The sequence below is a fragment of the Salmo trutta genome, chromosome 40 (assembly GCF_901001165.1).
Source record: "Salmo trutta chromosome 40, fSalTru1.1, whole genome shotgun sequence".
NCBI lineage: Eukaryota > Metazoa > Chordata > Actinopteri > Salmoniformes > Salmonidae > Salmo > Salmo trutta.
This window is the reverse complement of record NC_042996.1, coordinates 9,530,881-9,554,359: the sequence shown is the minus strand read 5'-3', so window position 1 is coordinate 9,554,359 and position 23,479 is coordinate 9,530,881. Positions and strand designations below refer to the sequence as shown.

At 46.8% G+C, this 23,479-nt stretch overlaps 1 protein-coding gene across 8 annotated transcripts in view; it reads right to left on the bottom strand.

The window, feature by feature from the left end:
* Nucleotides 1-23,479, bottom strand: part of magi2a (membrane associated guanylate kinase, WW and PDZ domain containing 2a) — a 263,465-nt gene that overhangs the window by 4,582 nt on the left and 235,404 nt on the right. For 3 of the 8 annotated variants that reach the window (XM_029742871.1, XM_029742875.1, XM_029742876.1), the window contains exons 12-21: nt 20,821-21,043; nt 17,951-17,992; nt 17,168-17,283; nt 16,598-16,790; nt 15,518-15,787; nt 14,717-14,902; nt 14,029-14,242; nt 9,653-9,908; nt 6,075-6,218; nt 3,356-3,494 (exon numbers count right to left, since the gene is read on the bottom strand). In XM_029742871.1, the coding sequence (XP_029598731.1) occupies nt 3,356-3,494; nt 6,075-6,218; nt 9,653-9,908; nt 14,029-14,242; nt 14,717-14,902; nt 15,518-15,787; nt 16,598-16,790; nt 17,168-17,283; nt 17,951-17,992; nt 20,821-21,043 (1,783 nt within the window). Of the gene's footprint in view, nt 1-2,047; nt 2,159-3,355; nt 3,495-6,074; nt 6,219-9,652; nt 9,909-14,028; nt 14,243-14,716; nt 14,903-15,517; nt 15,788-16,597; nt 16,791-17,167; nt 17,284-17,950; nt 17,993-20,820; nt 21,044-23,479 lie in introns of all 8 variants that reach the window. The other 5 variants (XM_029742877.1, XM_029742878.1, XM_029742872.1 and 2 more) reach the window with 5 other exon arrangements.

Here is a 23,479-nt window from a genome sequence, read left to right as displayed (position 1 = left end):
CTAGCAGTCCCAGGGTTATCATTCATTACAAACAGGTAGGCAGGGAAGCCTCCAGGGAGGCTAGCGCCAATCCTCTAATTAGCATGGGGAAAGAGGGAGGCTAGGCTAGGCTAGCTCCATGAGGCCTCATTACAGACTAGATGAACTCCCAGACCAGCTAGGGAGGTCTGGTGATTGGAGAGAGCTCAGTGAGCAGGCTCACAGTCGATGCAGGTTCCTGTTGCGCTCTGAAACCCTGGACATTTCACACCAGCTCATTCCCCTACCCATCAGCCACTGCTTGGTGTATTGAAGTGATGACCTGTTTCCCGTGGAGGCTGTGTGGCCCAATAGGATTGTGGGAGGGAGTATGTGTGCTGAGCTAATGCCTGCTGTCACCTTGGATACGGCTCTGTTCGTTCTAAGGGGTGAGGGCCCTGCTGCCCAGCTAGCTGACTGGATCCGACCTTAAAACAGCCTCCATACTCTGGTACTCTACTCTGTATGAGGGGACAAATGTACACATGCACTAATTCATCCACACAATACACAGCATGCACACTTCCACATGCTCACAAACGTCATGCACGCGCACACACACAGTATCATATTGTGTGGCACTAAATGTGGCAACCGCCTTTTATTCCACTTCATTGTTTCATCAGGATGCAGTTTTTATAAGCTTTGAATTCCATTTCCTCCGCAAAGTACTGTATAAACTAGCTGAAAATACACAGCCGCTTTGCAACATGTAGTTAAATACTCAGAAGCAGCGCATCAAACTCCATAAATACTACATCCTCTCAGTATGCAGATAAACATAGGCCTGTAAAACATCTACGTATCCACACAATCCCCCACATCCATGCTACAAATGGCTATTCCACTTTTATGTGACTGCTCTGCCCAGAACACACAGGTTGATAGTTGATATGAAAAGTGACGCTGGTGATTTAATATGGCGTCCTCTGGCTGACAGCGTAATGGGCTCATGGTGCGTATTTCACAGCTTTATGTCACCCTCGGGCAGGTAATAGAAAAACCCTTTCTGATGGAGGAAAGGAGGGTGAGAGAGAGAGAGAGAGGGGTGGGGAGCGAGACAGAGAAAAAGAGAGACAGAAATAGATAACAAAAAATCTCTGTCATAAATGGCCGGGGAGAGTCGCTGACTGGGAGAGGAAATCAGAAGTCTCCTAGCAGCGAAGATGGAGACAGAATACTATTTCCTGTGTTTAAAGACCCTGGTCACCTGCCAAAGTCAAGTACTGATGACTGTATTTCACAGTGGAGGCCATGGCTGGCTGTGGAAGAGTCGTGTGCAGTGCTAGCCTCTGCGCTAACTCACTACCCACAGGCCGGAGTGTGACTGTTACAGAGGCCATGGGAGAGTCTGACGCATCAGGATTTATTACCAAGTGGGCCGCTAGGTGCTGTCATTCCCTGAGGTGCTGGGAACATATATGTCTGTTAGAAGGCTCAGCGTGCACCACGGTGGGATTTTATCACAGAAAATAGTCTGCCTATATATTTCTGACTAATCTATCTAGACGATAGTGGCTGTCAGTTTGAATCGCTATTTTGTAAAAGTTGGTTCATGGATCTTTCTAAATGTGTAATATGTATTTATTGTGTGTACATACAGTATAATAATTCCATTGGGCTGGCCTGATGACTATGTGGACATATGCCACGTTCAAGACAACTGGGAACTTGGACATCTCAGACTTAAGTGTGTTCAAGACAACAGGGAACTCAGGAAAAAACTAACCTCGACTGGGAAAATTAGTTTTGAACGGTCAAACTCTGGCATCTTTATAAAGCTCAGATTTTCCGACCTGAAGATCGGTGACGTCATGATTTGACCTCATTTCCCCCCCAGTTGTCTTGAAAGCCATAATAGCTGAGGAACTAGGTTGATGTCACTGTGACTGAAGTGGAGAGGAGGAGCCAGTGTGTTCTGACCAGGAAGTCACAGCTGCAACACACGGCATGGGCACACAAAAACACACCAAACCACAAACCACAACACCAAGTAGAATTAGACTGGAACATGCAGATCGTCACAAACCGTGTCTTTAGAGTGGCCCATTAGGAAGAAATAGGGGGAGCCATGCTTGTCACTTTTCATGCACATGGAGAGACTGGAAGGTACCATTCCTAAGGAAAGGGGAGTAACAACCTATACCAATCATTAGGGTTAAACCAGACGCCTTGAAAGGAAGAGTTACACTATTGTTAGTCAAGAGAAAGACAAGTTTATCAGTGTTAAAGTATTAAGTAGAGAGAAAGACATTGCTATGGGTAAAGAAAATATAACTACATTAGAAGATAGGCATGCCAGACATAAGCAGAGTTATAGTTATAAAGTTAATGTGTTTTGTCATTTTTACCCCCTTTTTCTACCCAATTTCGTGATTACAAAATTGTCTCATCGCTGCAACTCACCAACGGGCTCGGAAGACGCGAAGGTCGAGTCATGCGTCCTCCGAAACATGACCCGCCAAACCGCGCTTCTTAACACCTGCTCGCTTAACCCGGAAGTCAGCCTCGCCAATGTGTTGGAGCAAACACAGTTCACCTGCAGGCGCCCGGTCCGCCACAAGGAATCGCTAGAGCACGAAGAGCCAAGTAAAGCCCCCCCGGCCAAACCCTCCCCTAACCCGGACGACGCTGGGCCAAACCCTCCCCTAACCCGGACGACGCTGGGCCTCCCCTAACCCGGACGACGCTGGGCCAAACCCTCCCCTAACCCGGACGACGCTGGGCCAAACCCTCCCCTAACCCGGACGACGCTGGGCCAAACCCTCCCCTAACCCGGACGACGCTGGGCCAAACCCTCCCCTAACCCGGACGACGCTGGGCCAAACCCTCCCCTAACCCGGACGACGCTGGGCCAAACCCTCCCCTAACCCGGACGACGCTGGGCCAAACCCTCCCCTAACCCGGACGACGCTGGGCCAAACCCTCCCCTAACCCGGACGACGCTGGGCCTAACCCTCCCCTAACCCGGACGACGCTGGGCCAAACCCTCCCCTAACCCGGACGACGCTGGGCCAATTGTGCGCCACCCCATGGGACTCCCAGTCACAGCCAGCAATGACACAGCCTGGGATTGATCTCAGGCATTAGTGATTCCGCAACACTGAGATGCAGTGCTTTAGACCACTACGCCACTCAGGAGGCCCGAGTAAAGAATAATCTATAGACGTAATCATTTTAGAAGTGTGTGTGTGTGACTTTTAAAATGTGATTATAGTGTTACTGGAATCAGATGAGATTAGAAGGTAAGCAGGTGGATTTGAGTGTGTTACAGCTGGATTAGCCTTGGCCTGGGGAGGGGTAAACACAGGGTTAGAGGGACAGAAGGGAAACCCACCATACTCTGGGACCTGCCCTGTGCCTCTCTTCAGGAGCAGACGCACCCGCCGGCCCCCTGACTTGATGAGCTCGATGGCCCGGGTGTGGGTCATGTCCCTGGTGGTGTCCCCATTGATCTCAATGATCTGGTCCCCAACCTGGAGAGGAGGAGAGACAACACAGTGAGTGAGAGAGAGAGAGAGAGAGAGCGCAATACTGTAGATAGGTAGATGGATTTTGTGTGTGTATGTGCATGAAATCCTGTTGCCATGCAGATACTGCACAGACAATAATTAGACAATAGACCACTGTGACAGCAACCTCTAAATCACCAACCCACTGAGCACCTTGTGTTATATAAACATGCGTTACATTGCGTGACAAGTTCACACCAATTCCCTGATTAGCTGAACAAATTATGGAAGAACGCTGGCACACACTGCCGCAACCACCAACACAATTATTTATTGGCAGGCCTCTGAGATAAGCACACACACTATGTATGAAAGCACACATTTAATGAGGAACATTTATTGTGGATCACAATTTATTAGGATCGATGTGTATCTATAAATCATAGTGGTGCAGAGGGATCAGAACGCCCAGTGTGAAGCTCTAATCAGAATTAGCACTCATGAATGTGGTGTCAGTTGTCATTAATTCCTGCAGCCGTTTTTATAATGTCATTTAGATTGAATTATGGCAGACAGACTCTTCCCTGCAGGAGGGCTGAGATTAAAGAGGATACCCTCCTGAATACCAATGTTCTGGGCGTTGTTCATTACGTACCAAACTGAAGAAAATGGACTGAAACAGGGAGGGTGTTCCTGAATCCGTCCAATAAGAAACTGTTGTTTACGTTTTCAGTTGCAAAACATATTCCTAATGAATATGACCCAGGACATTAGCAGCTGAAGACCTGGTAGTAACCTATTCATTTCACTAATTAGACTACATCTCCCTTCCAGCACTTCAGTGAAAAGGTTGTGACCTCTCTATGACTACAACATCAAGGTCGGAGGCCAATTGTACAGGCATATCCCCTGAAGGATCTCACTAACACACTTCCTTCACTTGGGAATGGGACCAGTGCCCTCTTGACTAATAGTGTAGAAGACCCTGTGCTGCGGCACCAAATGTATAAACCAATTACTGTAACAAATGGAAAAGTCCTCGGTTAATAGTGGAAGTAATCTGAAAGCTGAGGAGAGAGAATCTGCCTGGCAACAGGGAGAGAAGGAGAGTCATTAAGTGTTATTAGGCTGATCTGAGCGGAGCTGGGCAGCCAGTCCATCTACACCTTCTGACAGTTAGTGAATGCCTGAGGCCGGCCTGAGTCATTCCCCTTTAAATGGATAGGAAGTGACTGGGTGGGATGGGAGAATTGAACACCAAGCCAACAGCTTCCCCAGTAGTATGACCTCCAGGCTCCAGATGAAGCATGGTTATCCTTGGATTGTCTCTCCTCTAGATGCTATCTCGAGTCCAGCCAAGCTTACTAAGGCTGTGTGTGAAACAGCACCCTATTGCCTATATAGTGCACTTTTGACCAGAGCCTGAGCCTTATTCCTTGGTCGTGTAAAATGTAGTATACTATATAGCCAGCCGGCCCATCCCAGTTCATTTCAACAGCGGTGTTAGATGATCCTACCTTTCCCCCTCTACCATTCATCTCCCCCATGATCAGAGTTCAAACTGGGCCTTTGTGTGGCGGACTGCAGAGTTTGAGTGGGCCTTTAAAACTGTGATTACTGAAGGATAAATCACGATCCCGGCCCGGGCGTTGGAGAGAGACGAGGACCGCTAGCTATCCCTCCATCCCCAGTCGATGTTTTTGGGCCTGGGCCCGCCGAGCTGCATTTACCTTGCCGTGGCGGAGTGAGAGTAGTATCCCTACGGGGCGTTTTACACATTATCTCTGACAGGTTCATTACAGATAATGAACGCTCTTGGCCCACACTAGGGAGATTGGGCAGAGAGAATAGTGTGACGGGTAGGAGACGATCAAGATACTTTAGGAGATATAGAAAAACTGCTATGACAGACTTGTAATATACTCTTTGATATCGGAAAAGTAAAGTGAGATTTCTGTATTTTTTTGCACCATAAAGTGGTCAGAGTCACTCTGGATGAACATAGCAGGCTACAAGAACATATACAGCTGTTGAGAGAGAGTGACTCATACTTTGATAGAGGTGATGGGAGGAAGGCGTGAACTTGGGGAAAAACTAAAAGCTTGGCACGCTCTGCATCTTTTTACAAAGAGTACTACATTTGAACTTCAATTTAGAAAATAATTGTCTTCTTTTTGTTTGTTAAACAGATGGTGACCGGCAGATAGTACCCTCTATCCCTGAAGAGAACATTACGAAACGGACAAACGTGAAAACTATAAATGGTAAAAGAAGCCATCCTTTAATTATTCATCTGAATGTTCATAGTACCTAATGTATTATTGACTAGACTAGAGAAACGTTTCTGCTGCCAGTAAACCCACTAACCCAGCAGGTGTCAAAACATCCCAAATCCTTCACACACTCAGCCACACTGCTTTAGCAGATTATTTTCTTACGAGGCTTAAAATGGAAATTTGCTGCCAAGATAATCATCAGACAATTAAAACTAGCAAAGAATTATTATTAATATCCCACTAAACCAGGGTTGGGAGAGAAGCTACTGTAGGTATGTTGAGGGGGAGTATTAGTTCAGCGCAGGATGTGACATCGTCATCAGCCTACCCTCATCCTCCCGTTGCGGATGGCGGGTCCGTCCTCGGCCAGTCGCAGGACAAACAGGTCCATCTTGTACTCCCTCCCTCCACGGATACTGAAGCCAAACCCCTTCACACTCTTCTCCAGCTCCACAGTGAAGAAGTCAAAGTCCTGGAGAAGGAGCAAGACACATTCAGACAACAGGCAGTAAGAACCAGGGAGGAGGGGAAGGAGCAGGACACATTCAGACAACAGGCAGTAAGAACCAGGGAGGAGGGGAAGGAGCAGGACACATTCAGACAACAGGCAGTGAGAACCAGGGAGGAGGGGAAGGAGCAGGACACATTCAGACAACAGGTAGTAAGAACCAGGGAGGAGGGGAAGGAGCAGGACACATTCAGACAACAGGTAGTAAGAACCAGGGAGGAGGGGAAGGAGCAAGACACATTCAGACAACAGGTAGTAAGAACCAGGGAGGAGGGGAAGGAGCAGGACACATTCAGACAACAGGCAGTAAGAACCAGGGAGGAGGGGAAGGAGCAGGACACATTCAGACAACAGGCAGTAAGAACCAGGGAGGAGGGGAAGGAGCAGGACACATTCAGACAACAGGCAGTAAGAACCAGGGAGGAGGGGAAGGAGCAGGACACATTCAGACAACAGGCAGTAAGAACCAGGGAGGAGAGGAAGGAGCAGAACACATTCAGACAACAGGCAGTAAGAACCAGGGAGGAGGGGAAGGAGCAGGAACATTCAGACAACAGGCAGTAAGAACCAGGGAGGAGGGGAAGGAGCAGAACACATTCAGACAACAGGCAGTAAGAACCAGGGAGGAGGGAAGGAGCAGGACACATTCAGACAACAGGCAGTAAGAACCAAGGAGGACGGGAAGGAGCAGGACACATTCAGACAACAGGCAGTAAGAACCAGGGAGGAGGGGAAGGAGCAGGACACATTCAGACAACAGGCAGTAAGAACCAGAGAGGAGGGGAAGGAGCAGGACACATTCAGACAACAGGCAGTAAGAACCAGGGAGGAGGGGAAGGAACAGGACACATTCAGACAACAGGCAGTAAGAACCAGGGAGGAGGGGAAGGAACAGGACACATTCAGACAACAGGCAGTAAGAACCAGGGAGGAGGGGAAGGAGCAGGACACATTCAGACAACAGGCAGTAAGAACCAGGGAGATGGGGAAGGAGCAGAACACATTCAGACAACAGGCAGTAAGAACCAGGGAGGAGGGGAAGGAGCAGGACACATTCAGACAACAGGCAGTAAGAACCAGGGAGGAGGGGAAGGAGCAGGACACATTCAGACAACAGGCAGTAAGAACCAGGGAGGAGGGGAAGGAGCAGGACACATTCAGACAACAGGCAGTAAGAACCAGGGAGGAGGGGAAGGAGCAGGACACATTCAGACAACAGGCAGTAAGAACCAAGGAGGACGGGAAGGAGCAGGACACATTCAGACAACAGGCAGTAAGAAGCAGGGAGGAGGAGGAGCAGGACACATTCAGACAACAGGCAGTAAGAACCAGGGAGGAGGGGAAGGAGCAGGACACATTCAGACAACAGGCAGTAAGAACCAGGGAGGAAGGGAAGGAGCAGGACACATTCAGACAACAGGCAGTAAGAACCAGGGAGGAGGGGAAGGAGCAGGACACATTCAGACAACAGGCAGTAAGAACCAGGGAGGAGGGGAAGGAGCAGGACACATTCAGACAACAGGCAGTAAGAACCAGGGAGGAGGGGAAGGAGCAGGACACATTCAGACAACAGGCAGTAAGAACCAGGGAGGAGAGGAAGGAGCAGGACACATTCAGACAACAGGTAGTAAGAACCAGGGAGGAGGGGAAGGAACAGGACACATTCAGACAACAGGCAGTAAGAACCAGGGAGGAGGGGAAGGAACAGGACACATTCAGACAACAGGCAGTAAGAACCAGGGAGGAGGGGAAGGAGCAGGACACATTCAGACAACAGGCAGTAAGAACCAGGACACATTCAGACAACAGGCAGTAAGAACCAGGGAGGAGGGGAAGGAGCAGGACACATTCAGACAACAGGCAGTAAGAACCAGGGAGGAGGGGAAGGAGCAGGACACATTCAGACAACAGGCAGTAAGAACCAGGGAGGAGGGGAAGGAGCAGAACACATTCAGACAACAGGCAGTAAGAACCAGGGAGGAGGGGAAGGAGCAGAACACATTCAGACAACAGGCAGTAAGAACCAGGGAGGACGGGAAGGAGCAGAACACATTCAGACAACAGGCAGTAAGAACCAGGGAGGAGGGGAAGGAGCAGGACACATTCAGACAACAGGCAGTAAGAACCAGGGAGGAGGGGAAGGAGCAGGACACATTCAGACAACAGGCAGTAAGAACCAGGGAGGAGAGGAAGGAGCAGGACACATTCAGACAACAGGCAGTAAGAACCAGGGAGGAGGGGAAGGAGCAGAACACATTCAGACAACAGGCAGTAAGAACCAGGGAGGAGGGGAAGGAGCAGGACACATTCAGACAACAGGCAGTAAGAAGCAGGGAGGAGGAGGAGCAGGACACATTCAGACAACAGGCAGTAAGAACCAGGGAGGAGGGGAAGGAGCAGAACACATTCAGACAACAGGCAGTAAGAACCAGGGAGGAGGGGAAGGAGCAGAACACATTCAGACAACAGGCAGTAAGAACCAGGGAGGACGGGAAGGAGCAGAACACATTCAGACAACAGGCAGTAAGAACCAGGGAGGAGGGGAAGGAGCAGGACACATTCAGACAACAGGCAGTAAGAACCAGGGAGGAGGGGAAGGAGCAGGACACATTCAGACAACAGGCAGTAAGAACCAGGGAGGAGAGGAAGGAGCAGGACACATTCAGACAACAGGCAGTAAGAACCAGGGAGGAGGGGAAGGAGCAGAACACATTCAGACAACAGGCAGTAAGAACCAGGGAGGAGGGGAAGGAGCAGGACACATTCAGACAACAGGCAGTAAGAAGCAGGGAGGAGGAGGAGCAGGACACATTCAGACAACAGGCAGTAAGAACCAGGGAGGAGGGGAAGGCCATCAGTCACCATCACAAAAGCTAATGGTCATGTGTATTACTATAGCCTGGTTAAACCAGACTGAATGCTGCGCTCACCATTGTTTAACTCAGTGCAGCGTTCAGTCTGGTTTAACCAGGCTAGAATTACCACATCTTCCTCGTTACCCTCTCTACCTGAACTACTGGTTCTTGCTTGTCAATGCCCATGTATTTCAGTTGAATGTATTTATTTTATTTTAACATTTATTTAACTAGGCACGTCAGTTAAGAACAAATTCTTATTTACAATGACGGCCTAAACAGGCCAAACTCAGACGACACTGGGCCAATTGTGCGCCGCCCTATGGGACTCCCAATCACGGCCGGTTGTGATACAGTCTGGAATTGAAACAGGTTGTCTGTAGTGACGCCTCTAGCACTGAGATGGTGTTTTAGACCACTGCGCTACCTGGGAGCCCCATTTTTGACGGCTTTACATGCTTAAAATAAAAGTAACATGTAAAGTAAAATGTAAGTTTTCAGACATCCCAGGTTGTATTTGTATTGATGAGTAAAGTATCTAACCTGGTAGACCTGTGGCTGGATCTGTGGCTGGATCTGTCTGTAGTCGTGGGGCACAGGCATAGGGAAGTGCCTGGGGTCAGTGGACAGCTGTCTGTAGTCCATCAGAGGAGGGTGTCTGTAGTCCAGGGTGGGCGGCTGGCGGTAGTCTGCTACAGGAGGGTGTCTGTAGTCCAACGGGGGCTGTCTGTAGTCTGTGAATGGAGGCTGTCGGATGTCCGGTTTCACGTCCTGCCTCGCTTTCACCTCTGACCTGTAACTAACCAACCAATCAAGTTAAAGGAAAATTTCCCACTGGGCATAAACTGGTTGAATCAACGTTGTTTCAACGTAATTTGTCAATTTGTTGTGACAAGGAATCTACATGGAAAATACATTGGATTTGAAAAAAGTAATCAACTGCTGTTTTGAGGGTGAAATTTCAACCACATAGATGATGTTGTCGTGGTAACCACATTTCAACGTAGACAAACCTATGTTGAATTTGTACCTTTAAAACAGCGTCAGTTCTTCAAAACAATAGGCTGGGCAGCACCTCCTACTGGAGAATTGGTATATCTACAGGTAGTCTCCCATCCAGGGTTTTAACCAAGCACCACCCTGCTTAGCTATGAGATTTTTCAGTGACTATTACCATGATGCTATCTTGAGAATGATTGTTTTGAGATCTCACTTAAAAACTAAATAGATTCGCTGTCGCTTTCAAAGTCATTCCAAAGGGAAGGTTTCACAGAGAAAATGACGTGACCATACTTTATCACCCATATAACGTCAATGAGACTATTTCGGCCTATATAGCATTTGCAAAGTCATCAACAGATATTGTTTCAATTCAACCCAGAATTCAACTAAAAATAGACAATACAATAGGCCTAGGGTTTCAAGCGTTGGTTGATTTCAAATGTAATGATATTTAGTTATATTGAATTGTGTTTAGTTGTCAACACAACCAAATATCAACATTTGAAGGAGATGTAACTGTTCTGCTTGGATAGTTCCATCTGTAACACTGACTTACTCTGGCTTTAATTACAGTTTGTCTCCAAATTAATATTTGATATGTTGGATTCACGTCTCCATCTCAACGAAATATGTAAATTAACACAACAATCAAAGTTAAAGAATAGGACTAAATCAAATCCAACTTTATTTAAAGTGGATTTGAAGTTTGATTTGAATTAGTCCTATTCTTTAACTTGTATTGTTATGTTGAAAATCAAACACAATTCAATGTTTGAAAAACAATAAACAATGAATAGCATATTAACTTGTTGACAAGTTCAACAAATGATATGTTGGATTCATGTCTCTAACTCAACCAAAAATACAAGTTAAAGAATGGGATTAAGCCAGTGGCTCAGATGGAACTATGCAATCAGTAGATACATCTCATTTAAATGTTGATATTCGTCTGATTGCCAACCAAACACAATCTAATATAGCCTAAAGGTTTCACAGAGAATAGCCTATATAGCCTTAAGGCTATCGTACAAACTAATGTAACATTCAACTTTCAAATGAGTAACACATCCATGGCCACATTGAGAGTGAGGAACTATAAAATCCTTATTATAAAGCATGCATGTTCTAGATAGCGTGAATAGGTTTGTCGCAGGTCTCTGGAGATCTTCACTATTGCTGTAATAATCTGTGCAGAATCTTGTGCAGCATCTTGAACAGCATTGATCACCTGCACCATGTATTTTTAATGTAATCTCAACTGCAATCCAGGTCATGTGGTTGTGCTATTAGATGAAACACAGTGATAATACATTCAACTGTTGTATAACTAAACTAAATATCTGGCATTTTATTCCCATTTCAACTTTGCTGTGCTTTTAAATGGTTGAAAGCGCAGTGAGACATTTCAGTGAAAACTAAACCATAAATATAACATTGTTTTTCCATTGGAATTTGTTTGTGCTTTTTTCGATGGTTGAATGCACAGTGATAAGACATTGGAAATTGAACTAACTTTTGGATGTATTTTTGAGTGGGTGAATTCATAGTGTATATAGTATAGTAAATATTACCTAACCACCAATGTTGAAATGATGTAGTGTGCCCAGTGGGTTATCACTACAAGCATTTCATATGAATGTAATGGGTAATGGTAATTCTCTCTGAATCAATTCATGTCAAATTCTAAGTTATTTTGAAATACCTTGTTTGTTACAATCAAACTACCTTTGAGGCAAGACTCTAGTCGTGGTAAGTGAAATCATTTTTTTTGAACCACATAAAGACACTCCAGTCTTTTACAGAGTTGGCAATAAATCAGAGTACTCAGAGATTTAGGGATTCTCCAGAGCAAGAGAGAAAGGACAATGACAGGGTACATTTTGGGGATTCTCCAGAGCAGGAGAGAAAGGACAATGACAGGGTACATTTTGGGGATTCTCCAGAGCAGAAGGGAAAGGACAATGACAGGGTACATTTTGGGGATTCTCCAGAGCAGGAGGGTAAGGACAATGACAGGGTACATTTTGGGGATTCTCCAGAGCAGGAGGGAAAGGACAATGACAGGGTACATTTTGGGGATTCTCCAGAGCAGGAGGGAAAGGACAATGACAGGGTACATTTTGGGGATTCTCCAGAGCAGGAGGGAAAGGACAATGACAGGGTACATTTTGGGGATTCTCCAGAGCAGGAGGGAAAGGACAATGACAGGGTACATTTTGGGGATTCTCCAGAGCAGGAGGGAAAGGACAATGACAGGGTACATTTTGGGGATTCTCCAGAGCAGGAGGGTAAGGACAATGACAGGGTACATTTTGGGGATTCTCCAGAGCAGGAGAGAAAGGACAATGACAGGGTACATTTTGGGGATTCTCCAGAGCAGGAGGGTAAGAACAATGACAGGGTACATTTTGGGGATTCTCCAGAGCAGGAGAGAAAGGACAATGACAGGGTACATTTTGGGGATTCTCCAGAGCAGGAGAGAAAGGACAATGACAGGGTACATTTTGGGGATTCTCCAGAGCAGGAGGGTAAGAACAATGACAGGGTACATTTTGGGGATTCTCCAGAGCAGGAGGGTAAGAACAATGACAGGGTACATTTTGGGGATTCTCCAGAGCAGGAGAGAAAGGACAATGACAGGGTACATTTTGGGGATTCTCCAGAGCAGGAGAGAAAGGACAATGACAGGGTACATTTTGGGGATTCTCCAGAGCAGGAGAGAAAGGACAATGACAGGGTACATTTTGGGGATTCTCCAGAGCAGGAGAGTAAGAACAATGACAGGGTACATTTTGGGGATTCTCCAGAGCAGGAGGGTAAGAACAATGACAGGGTACATTTTGGGGATTCTCCAGAGCAGGAGAGAAAGGACAATGACAGGGTACATTTTGGGGATTCTCCAGAGCAGGAGAGAAAGGACAATGACAGGGTACATTTTGGGGATTCTCCAGAGCAGGAGGGAAAGGACAATGACAGGGTACATTTTGGGGATTCTCCAGAGCAGGAGGGAAAGGACAATGACAGGGTACATTTTGGGGATTCTCCAGAGCAGGAGGGTAAGAACAATGACAGGGTACATTTTGGGGATTCTCCAGAGCAGGAGGGTAAGAACAATGACAGGGTACATTTTGGGGATTCTCCAGAGCAGGAGGGTAAGAACAATGACAGGGTACATTTTGGGGATTCTCCAGAGCAGGAGAGAAAGGACAATGACAGGGTACATTTTGGGGATTCTCCAGAGCAGGAGGGTAAGAACAATGACAGGGTACATTTTGGGGATTCTCCAGAGCAGGAGGGAAAGGACAATGACAGGGTACATTTTGGGAATTCTCCAGAGCAGGAGGGAAAGGACAATGACAGGGTACATTTTGGGCCCCCTGTAAGAGCTTGATGAAATATTCAGCGTAGGTCTATAAAGAAGCTATTTAGGTTAATAATTCAGGCATCCATAAGAGTTAAGTGATGTTATACAACAAACTGGAGACAGGGAGAGAATACCTCGCTCTCACCTGTAATTCCCTTAAGAACAGTGCTTTTACCCCAGAGATTAAAAAAAGAGATACTACTGCGCTGTATAAGATATCGGGGACTTCCACAGCATTGGGACCAGCAGACAGTACAATACTGAGGAAGCCCTAAAGATTACATTAGCCCATACACGATCAACCATCTTAAATGATTTAAATACATAGGAAATGATAGAGCACTCAAATGCTGCATGTCTTAAATCAAATCAAATGTTATTGGTCACATACACATATTTAGCAGATGTTATTGTGGGTTTAGCGAAATGCTTGTGTAAATTATGGCCCTATCCTGACGGACCAATATTTAGAACTGGGCTGGGTGCTATGAATTGGTGTGTGTGTTTTTAAGCAGTGTGCGTCTGTGTGTGTGTGACCATCCGGTTGCCGTACCTGCTGTCGTGGGTGTAGATCTGGGGTGGGGGGGCTGGGGTCTGTGTGATGGGGCTCTGGTGGGTCAGGGAGCTGGGCTGGGTGACTGCAGGGCTGGGCTGGGTGACAGCAGGGCTGGGCTGGCCCACGGCGGGACTGGGCTGGGCCTGAGGACTGTGCTGCTGGGTCACTGCTGGGCTCTGCTTCTCTGAGCTAGGGGCTGACGGGCTCAGCTCTGAAACACAGACAGACAGAAGTGTCAGACACAGTGACAGATAGATACACACCACAGCATAGACTATGCTAGACAGAGCCACATTAACATAATACACGGTCCATCTACTTCAAAGAACTGTCAGCACAATGCTCTGTGTGTAATCTACAGTAGATGCTCGTCATACCAGAAACACCCATGAAGCATTAGAAGATGGTGACAGAAACAGGCTCACTAGACAGTTCTCCCAAACAGACATATCACTCGCTGATCCACGCAAACAGTGCCTTAGCCAGAGAGAGAACAACCTCCTTTAAAAAAGGATGTAAAACGGTCTGTACAGTAAGACAACGAGCTGCATTTAAGATGACAGTTTTAACAACAGTCCCTGAAAGTCCCCCCACATCTACAGTATAGATTTCTCTGCTGACCCCTTGGTCCCCGCATTATCTCCAGTCGAGTGACCGTTGTCCCCCCCCCCCCCATCTCACTCACCTTCCTGTGGTATGATCCGGAGGGTGACGCTGAGGCCGGCGTCCTTGATGAGCTTAACGATGTCGGCGTGGGGCATGTTGATGATGGACTGGCTGTTCACCGCCAGGATGCGGTCACCCACCTTCAGTTTGCCACAGCGGTCCGCCGGGCTGCCGTCGATGATACGCCCAATCTTATGGGGAACGCCTGGGATGGGAGGAGAGGAGGAGGACAACACACACAGAGTGAGAGACACACAGATATGGTTAGTTGAGGATGGGTCTGAGTTCAGGCTAATCTTACTGGTTGGCTGCTTTCTTTCCATCTCTCCCTCTCTTCTTTCTATCTATGTTGCTCGCTCTTTCCACATTTCTCTCGCCCCCTCTCAGCTTATGTAAGACAGCTGGCTGTATGCACGGCGCGTGTGGGCAGGGCACTAAAAGGCGACGCGGCGTACTGGAGCCTAGCTACCTCAGATCTGAGGGACTGGTACAGTCAGGAAACCATTTGGAATTGAGATGGGTTAGATGGTTAGAGGAGGAGTACATGGTTCAAAAATAGAGGTGTTACATTTTTTATATAGTTGTGACCTCTTCCTCTCAGCAATTTCTGTCAGAATGGATTTGGTTATCTCTGCTTGGAACGACTGTATCTGCTGGATTAAAATGCACGAAAACTCAAGAGCATAATAATATGCAAAGCCTTCCCTTTTAAGGTGAAATTGCCATAAGGCAGTATATTGTAATGTAAACAACCCATGGACACGCAATAACACAAACACACACTACTCAGAGATTTAGGAAGCCCGAGAGCAGCACTCACTGATGGCGGCGGTGGTCTCGGGCCGGTTGAGCGAGCTGATGATGACGAATCCAAACCCTTCACTCTCCTTGCGGTGGATAATGACATCACTCGGTGGCTGCTGCACGATGGAGGTCGGCTCGCCGTCTGTGGTGCTACCTGTACCCATGGCGTCAGTGGGTGGGGCTGCGTTGTTGCCAGGATACGTGACATTGGTGAAGTCGCTGCGTGGGGAGCTGTGCTGGGTGGACACAGAGCCGGGGCTGCGGCCGTTCTCTGGACACGGCTCTCCTGTGGGGGGGTAACAGAGAGCTGAGTTTACCTGCTCTGCTCTCCACCACACCACACTGCAGCCCAGCACAGCAGCACAGCAGCACAGCAGCACAGCACTCAATGGACAAAGACTGGCCCTGTCTGGACTGGCTATCAGATCAGAGAAAGGCCATGGTTTCTCACACCTCATCAGCTGTAATGTTGCATCCAAAGATCTTTTTAATCCAAAAGAAAACCTACATTGAAGATATCTGTAGATACATTCGCTAAGAACTAAGATTCCCTCAAAACCAAGGTGTCATGTTAGCGCTTATTACATCTCCTTCAGTGATCAAGGTTGAACTGAAGACAGTGAGACCTCTGGGAGACACAGAGTCTTGACACCTCCAAAAGTGTTACTTTGAATCAAACGTTCGAGGGATGAAAGGCAAGACCACGGACGACATGGATGAGTCAGACAGCCTTTCATGACTGGAGACGGAAGGAGAAGAGGGAGACAGAGGAGGGGAGACGGGATCTCACCAGGGTGGCTGTGCCGGAGCGTAAGCTGACATAAGGGAATGGGGAGATCTGAGTGGGGAAGGTGTGTGTAGAGGGCTGCTACACTCATTACACAGCATGTTCTTGCAGCTCTACAATTCATGGTACAATACAACAGCCGGACTCCACATAAGGCCAGAGAAAGGAAGACTATCAGGCCTTCTTGGAGTAGGATGAATTTGACCCTAGAGGATGATCTAAGGTCAGAGTTCCGTTTTCCTCCCTAATGATTAGGATTAGGAGTTTTCAGGAAACTGATCCTAGATCTGTCCCCTCCCATCCTCTCACCTGGGCCCTGTAGCCTCCTCCTGATGGTGAGGTTGACCTGTCCATTGCGGGCGGCGCCGTGCATCAGGTCGATGACGTAGCGGTGGGGTTTCCCCGCCACTGGGATCCCGTCCACGAAGATGAGCTCATCGCCTGGCCGCAGGCGCCCATCTCTGTCCGCAGGGCTCTTCTCTATGATGGCCCCAATCAGGATCTGTTTATGGGAAACAAACCAATCAGAACGCATGGAGAGCTAGGGGTAGAGATTAAAAAGTCGGTTGACCAATCAGAGGGCTGGATTCAGAACAGGACTACATTGAAGCGATATGTAACCATGGTCAAGTGGACAAGAAACATGCAGTGAGTAACTGTATGTGAAATGACATGTATAAGTGGTTGTTATGTCAGTGGTGCTTATGAATAGATACGTGGCTCCATGTTTGCGCTGAGTGTTACTCTACAGACAATTAACCAGTAACCATCCACAGCAGCATCACCAGTCTCTCAGTCAGTCAGGGTTCAGGGTTAGATATGTATGTAGTGGGTTAGAGAGGAGAAAATGACAGGGTTCCACGCCCATCTCATACGAGCCTTCTCACGGGTGTCCGGACTCACAGGCTGTCCCGCCTCGTCTCCCCCAAGGATGCGGAAGCCGAAGCCGGACTTCTGCCTCCTCAGGTGGACCTCCACCTCCTGGTACTCTGCCCCTGGGGTCAAGGAACAGACAATACCTGTGACACGTGTTGACCTTGGAGTGCCCTCAGTCTAATGTCTAGTTTACGTGGAGCCAGAGGATTGTTGATCACACATTGTGGAAGTTAACACATGAAATTAAAGGCACTGTTATTTCTGTGTTTTATATAATATTGTACAACAGCTGATGGAACTAACACTGTAAAAGTGTGAAAATGTTTTATCAGTGTTATCTCCTGGTAGTTGCTGGTTGAAAAGAATCTACACAGGACCGTAATCAGCAGGTTTGCATGGGCGGGAGTTTCGGCTTTCCATGGGGACATCAATGTGGTAAATTGGTTAATAGACCAATAACAAAGAGAGTTCCAAACTTCTCTGCCAATAACAGCTAGTTTTCAGTTTTCCCCTCCCCACTCAAACCAGACAGTTCTTGCTAAATTCTAGCTTGAAAATGTTTTTTGGGCTAAAAAGCAAATTTTGCCAATTTTAATGGAAATCTATTACAGCAAGGTACTTATTTGTTACCAAGAAATGATTTGATATTGATATAAAACGGCTGCATTTGGCCTTTAATGCATTGCAAATTAAATTAAAGGTTTCATTAAAAAATACATTAAAAAAAAGACACAATTTAGAATAATCCCTATTCCTCCCAGTGGGGAGTCTTCTTCAGGGCCATACCTGAGTGGTCCACAGAGAAGATGGTCCGCGGCAGGCCTGGCTCTGTGTGGGGGAGGGAGATTGAGGGAGCACCCATAAACAATAATACAACACACACACTGTCTTACAACTGTCTCACTCAGAGCAGACTACTAAAAAGACTGAAAAAAACTTGCCTCAGCACATTGTCTGCACAGAGTTCCTACATCATCCATTCCACTGTGGAAAAGAAGCGCTTAGGACATGTAATACAGCTATCTTTTTATTTACAGTATGTGTTAGGGGAGCAGAAACTCATCTGCAATCAGGCCTTTACTGGAAAGCAGAATGATTTGCGGCATAGTGATATTCATTACCCCGAAAACCCTTTCCTATGAAATGAAGTAGAGCGGGTCAAAGTGACTGTGATGAGAAATGGGCTCTATTTACAGCAGGTTTAATCACGGAGACCAGTGTCCGCTGGGATGCCGGAGGAATTAATTGAGGGAGCAAAGATGGCGGATGACACATAAGGAGACTGACTGACAAGTTTTACCACAGAACCCATATACAGTGTTTTAAGTTTATATTAAATAAGATTGCTGGAAAAAATACTCATACATGTGGGCAGAAGATAAGGACAGAATGACCTTGCTGGTCAGAGGTAGATTTTGGTATATTCCAGACTGTGTTGCAGTTTACATAAAGTACACAATTCATAAATCTCCATCTATCTCCAGCTCTCTCACATGCAATGGGATCTCTTGGTTCCCTACTAGAATAAAGGCATCTAATTACAGATGTAGGATCTTAATTTGATCACTCTTTTGTTCCTGAGGATTTTCATACACTGCAGGAAATATAAACTTGTAGTGTAATCAAGCTTAAAAAGGCTTCTAAAGTTTGTAATATATATTGTTTTATCAACCCCTACATTCTTTTCCATGAGTTATAACACATTTCCTGTTGCTGCACAATTATTTTCAAGCTGTAGAAAACCTTATCAACATTCAGTGGAAGCTACACTGACTTGTCTCTGGTTGTGGGGTATGGGTGAATTTTCTTCTCTAACAGCCTGTATTGGTCTCCAGGCTATATTGGGAGCAGTCTAGTTAGATAAGGTTACTGAAAAATACCAATGTTCATGACCTACAACTCCCACACCACTGAGGGAAACAAGTAAAGTGTTCCTAAAAGTTGTCCTGTGCTTCAACCCTGTTAACCTGGCTGACCAACAGTTTGCACGTGTAGCCTAGCAGCGAACAGCACTTTGGGGGCATGTTACACGGAGGGGACAGATACTTAACACTAAACTGAACACGGACGAAAGGAGAGTAAAGGAGAGAAAGAAACGATGGAAGAGCGAGAAACAGAGAGAGAGAGAGAAGAGATTGAGAGAGAAATACAGATAGAAAGAGAGAGCCGGAGAGAGGGAGAGGAAAGCTACAGAAAAAGAGAGAGAGAGAGAAATGAAAGCTCCAGAGAAAGATTGACCGAGACGCTGGAAGGATTTGACGTGGAGTTCTTCCGACAGCCCTGTCCTCTTTAATAAAGGTTGTGTTGCGTAAGCGTGCACACAGCTCCTCTCTCTCCTCACAGTGTGCATCTCCTGTAGCCTACGACTGACTCAGGCCCACAGAGATTCTACCATAGAGAGGAGCAGAGCATTATCATGTCTACCGGCTAGAGCCTCGCATGTCAATCATGAAGCCTCTATGGTACATCAAGCTGCATGGACTTAACAGAAACTAGCACTGTCACTAGCACTGGTCAAAAGGATGAGTGCACTTTATGTTCAGAATCATACAGTATATATGACTACTGATGTCAAAAACCAATGGTATACTGTCATACAAATCTTTCTACAGAGCATATCTTGGCAACCCAGTTAAAAGCTTGGTCGTACACTCAATGAACTGAAAGGAAATCCCTATGCTTGTACCTCTGACAGGATCTTTAATGGCTAAAATATAATTGTTGGCTCCTAAAGTATCTAAGAAGGTCTAAGAAGACCTTCTTAGAAGACCTTGGCTGAGATGTTCCTGAAAAAAAGCTAATTTGACTATACACTCTGGCAGAATATCAACTGGAGGCAGAGATCCGCGAGATATTCAGAGATTCCCCTAACGAAGGAGTCTAGGCCAAGTACAAATGTATCAACATCAAGTCATCTGTCAGCACTAAGATAAAAGTATAAACTCTTAAACCGTTGTCATACTCCATCATATTTACAGAAATACATCTACAGACAAAACAACATAATACATCTCATTCTGCAGAACTCAGATAACCCAGACTATGTCCCTATAGGAACAGAACCCAGACTATGTCCCTATAGGAACAGAACCCAGACAACCCAGACTATGTCCCTATAGGAACAGAACCCAGACAACCCAGACTATGTCCCTATAGGAACAGAACCCAGACAACCCAGACTATGTCCCTATAGGAACAGAACCCAGACAACCCAGACTATGTCCCTATAAGAACAGAACCCAGACTATGTCCCTATAAGAACAGAACCCAGACAACCCAGACGATGTCCCTATAAGAACAGAACCCAGACTATGTCCCTATAAGAACAGAACCCAGACAACCCAGACTATGTCCCTATAGGAACAGAACCCAGACAACCCAGACTATGTCCCTATAGGAACAGAACCCAGACAACCCAGACTATGTCCCTATAGGAACAGAACAGGTGGAGCTGAGGCCATTGTTATATTGCACTATGGAGCCCTGACTACTGTTCACGAGGGCTACAATGATTCATTCAGGAGATGAGATGTGTGTGTATGAGTGTGTATCTTCATAGGTCCACCTGTTCAGAAGAACATTAACCCCTGGAACCCCAGACAGATATGATGGGGCTGTTGTTGTTGTTGTTGTACTAGTGTGTTTCCAGTACTTACGCCTACTATTCTCATAGATAGCCCTGGACTTCTCATAGAGGTCATAGGGGTCGGGCCTGCTCAGATCAAAGCCCTCGGGGAGGGCAGAGTCTGGGACTGAGGCCCTGTGGAGGTGGCGGGTCAGGAAGGGGGCGTTGTGGGGGACAACGGGGGCAGACAGACTGGTCTGGGGGCTGCCCTGACCCCCTCCCTGGCCTTGGGCCGCGTCCCACTGCTCCAACACCTGTAAACACATCAAACATCAGGGCATTGGTTCAGTCTCCACCACCCCTACCCTGGTTCTCACCCGGTCCTCACTCACTGACATCCCTAACTGAACATCCTTGAGATGGATGCAAGGGGGCGCTGTCCTGGTACTCTAACAACTTCCGCTTCAGCGAACCAAATGAGGTGAGAGCAGGTAGCAAGCTATTCATAGTATACAGGTGGGGACAGAGGCCTTCATGGACGTCATCGACTTCATTGACCTCTGTCATTCACTACAGCAGTCTAATATTAGTGGGAGTAGTAATGCAGCAAAGCAACATGAGCACCAGCCGGCGGCAACTAATTAAAAGCAACAACAAAGATGAAGAGAGGAGAGGTGAAGAAACATTTTAAAGGAAATAAAAGATGCCAAGGCTTATTAAAGCAGTGTGTAAATGATGCAGAAGGAGAGAGAGCACAGGCACCCCAGTTCAGGGCTGCTGGGAGGAAGAGGGAGGCAGGCGGAGAGCATATTAAACATGGCAGTGTGCCACTGTCGTCGTCGGAAGATGGCAAATGGCCAAAGTGGGCACACAGCGGGTACTGGTCCAGTGTAGGGTGGCTACGGCCCAAGACATTCTATGATAGAGACTGTAGTGGATGCTGGAGGGGCATGGTGATAGGAGGAGTGCAAACACACAGCATTCACCCCCGTCAGAGAATATCTTGTGTGTGTGTGTGTGTGTGTGTGTGTGTGTGTGTGTGTTCTGCAACTATAATGGTATGTAGATGTAGTGGATAATGTGTGGTGTCTCTATTGTGGAAAACACTATTGTGGTGTCGCTAATACAATGCAGAAAAGCCAGCAGTGCTAGTGTCAAAACAGGTTAGTTTAGTCCCAATTACTCTCAGCAGTGTTGAATCCCAAACCACTCAGTGTGCGTCCAGGAGAAAAAGAAAGAAGTGGTCATTTATGCGGGTGTAATACCAAACAATGCAGCTAAATGGTTAAGTGCATAAAATAGGATTCCTCTTCCATAAGCACCACACTGATTATTTGAAGTGATACACACTGTGGCCTATTTTGACAAGCTGAGCTGCTTTCTTGTGTTGTACAAATGTCAGTTGTATTTAGAAAACAGAGTGGTGTTGATGAGATAGTGAAGATGACACATTGGTATGTTAGGATGACAGTGAGAACAAGAGTTCTCTCTAGTTCCACCCGATAAAATGACTCGTTTGATATCAGGAGCGGTATAAAAAGATGCTGCCAAGGCATCTAGTTCCATCGGACCAAGGCAAAATCAGTGTTCCCACTCTGTGTGGTTCCACCCATCTCTGCTACCGATCTTCAGAATGTCTGAGTGTCTGGCTGTGTAATGGCAGGGTGACAGTCAGGGGATCTTATTAAGTCTGGACCAGACTTTAGCACTGTCACTTCCCCTACCTCCTTCTCCTCCTCCGTCTCTCTCTCCCTCCATCTATTGTGCTGTATGTACTAAGTTAAGTATGAAGTATGGCAATGTCTTTCCTAACTGGCTCTGAGAGGGTTAAATAAAGTTGTTTTGAATTGAATCTTTCCCCCTCATTTAGTCACAGGCAGTCAGGCTCTTTAAGACTGTATGACCTGTGTGTGTGGCTAGAGACTGCTGTTTCCTACACACACACAACACTCTCAGGTCTGGTCATACATTGATTCTGCATCCACACCAATAGTACTACAAATTACTGTATATTCTGTTCTTCACTCTCATGACTATATGAGAATATACTCATATATGAACAGGCTTTGTTCCAAACTGAATTCGGAAGGCAGGGCATCATTAGTATTTGTGCCAACTTTGAGTCACAATTACAGAACTCCCATAGTCCCTGTTTTTAAACTTTGTATCCATGTTGGAATATTTGGGCTGGGCGTCTTTGGGCTATGGGAATCGTCCTGAACTAATGATATCCAATTAAACCTGGACTGAACTCTGAGTTGGGGGCGGTTGGCAGCTGCTGGTGCTCTGAAGCCTGTTCTGCATCATAGCTCAATGTGTGTGTGTGGGGGGAGACAGGCAGGCAGGCAGGCTTCGGCTGGACTGCCTGCCTGCCTGCCTGCCTGCCTGCCTGCCTGCCTGCCTGCCTGCCTGACTCCATAGCTATTTTCCCAGGCACTTCTTCTTCGGGAGCTCTGATTCAGAATTACCATCAATCTGTTTGAAACTGAGAGATTCAACAAAGAGGAGAACAGAAATGAGCTACAATGAGGAAAAATCCATGTGAGGGCTTGAGAGAGCTGCTGACAAGCACGGATAACACAAAGAATGCTTCTTCTGAGTCCATGGATGTGTGGAATGTTATGATTTGTCGCCGGAGACTCCACAAATGAGCTGGGGTTAGTAGCTGGTTAGCTATATCAGAGCCAAACTAGAACATGAAGTAGCATGAAATGGGATGTGCACACACACACCTTGTTTCTTGGCAATAC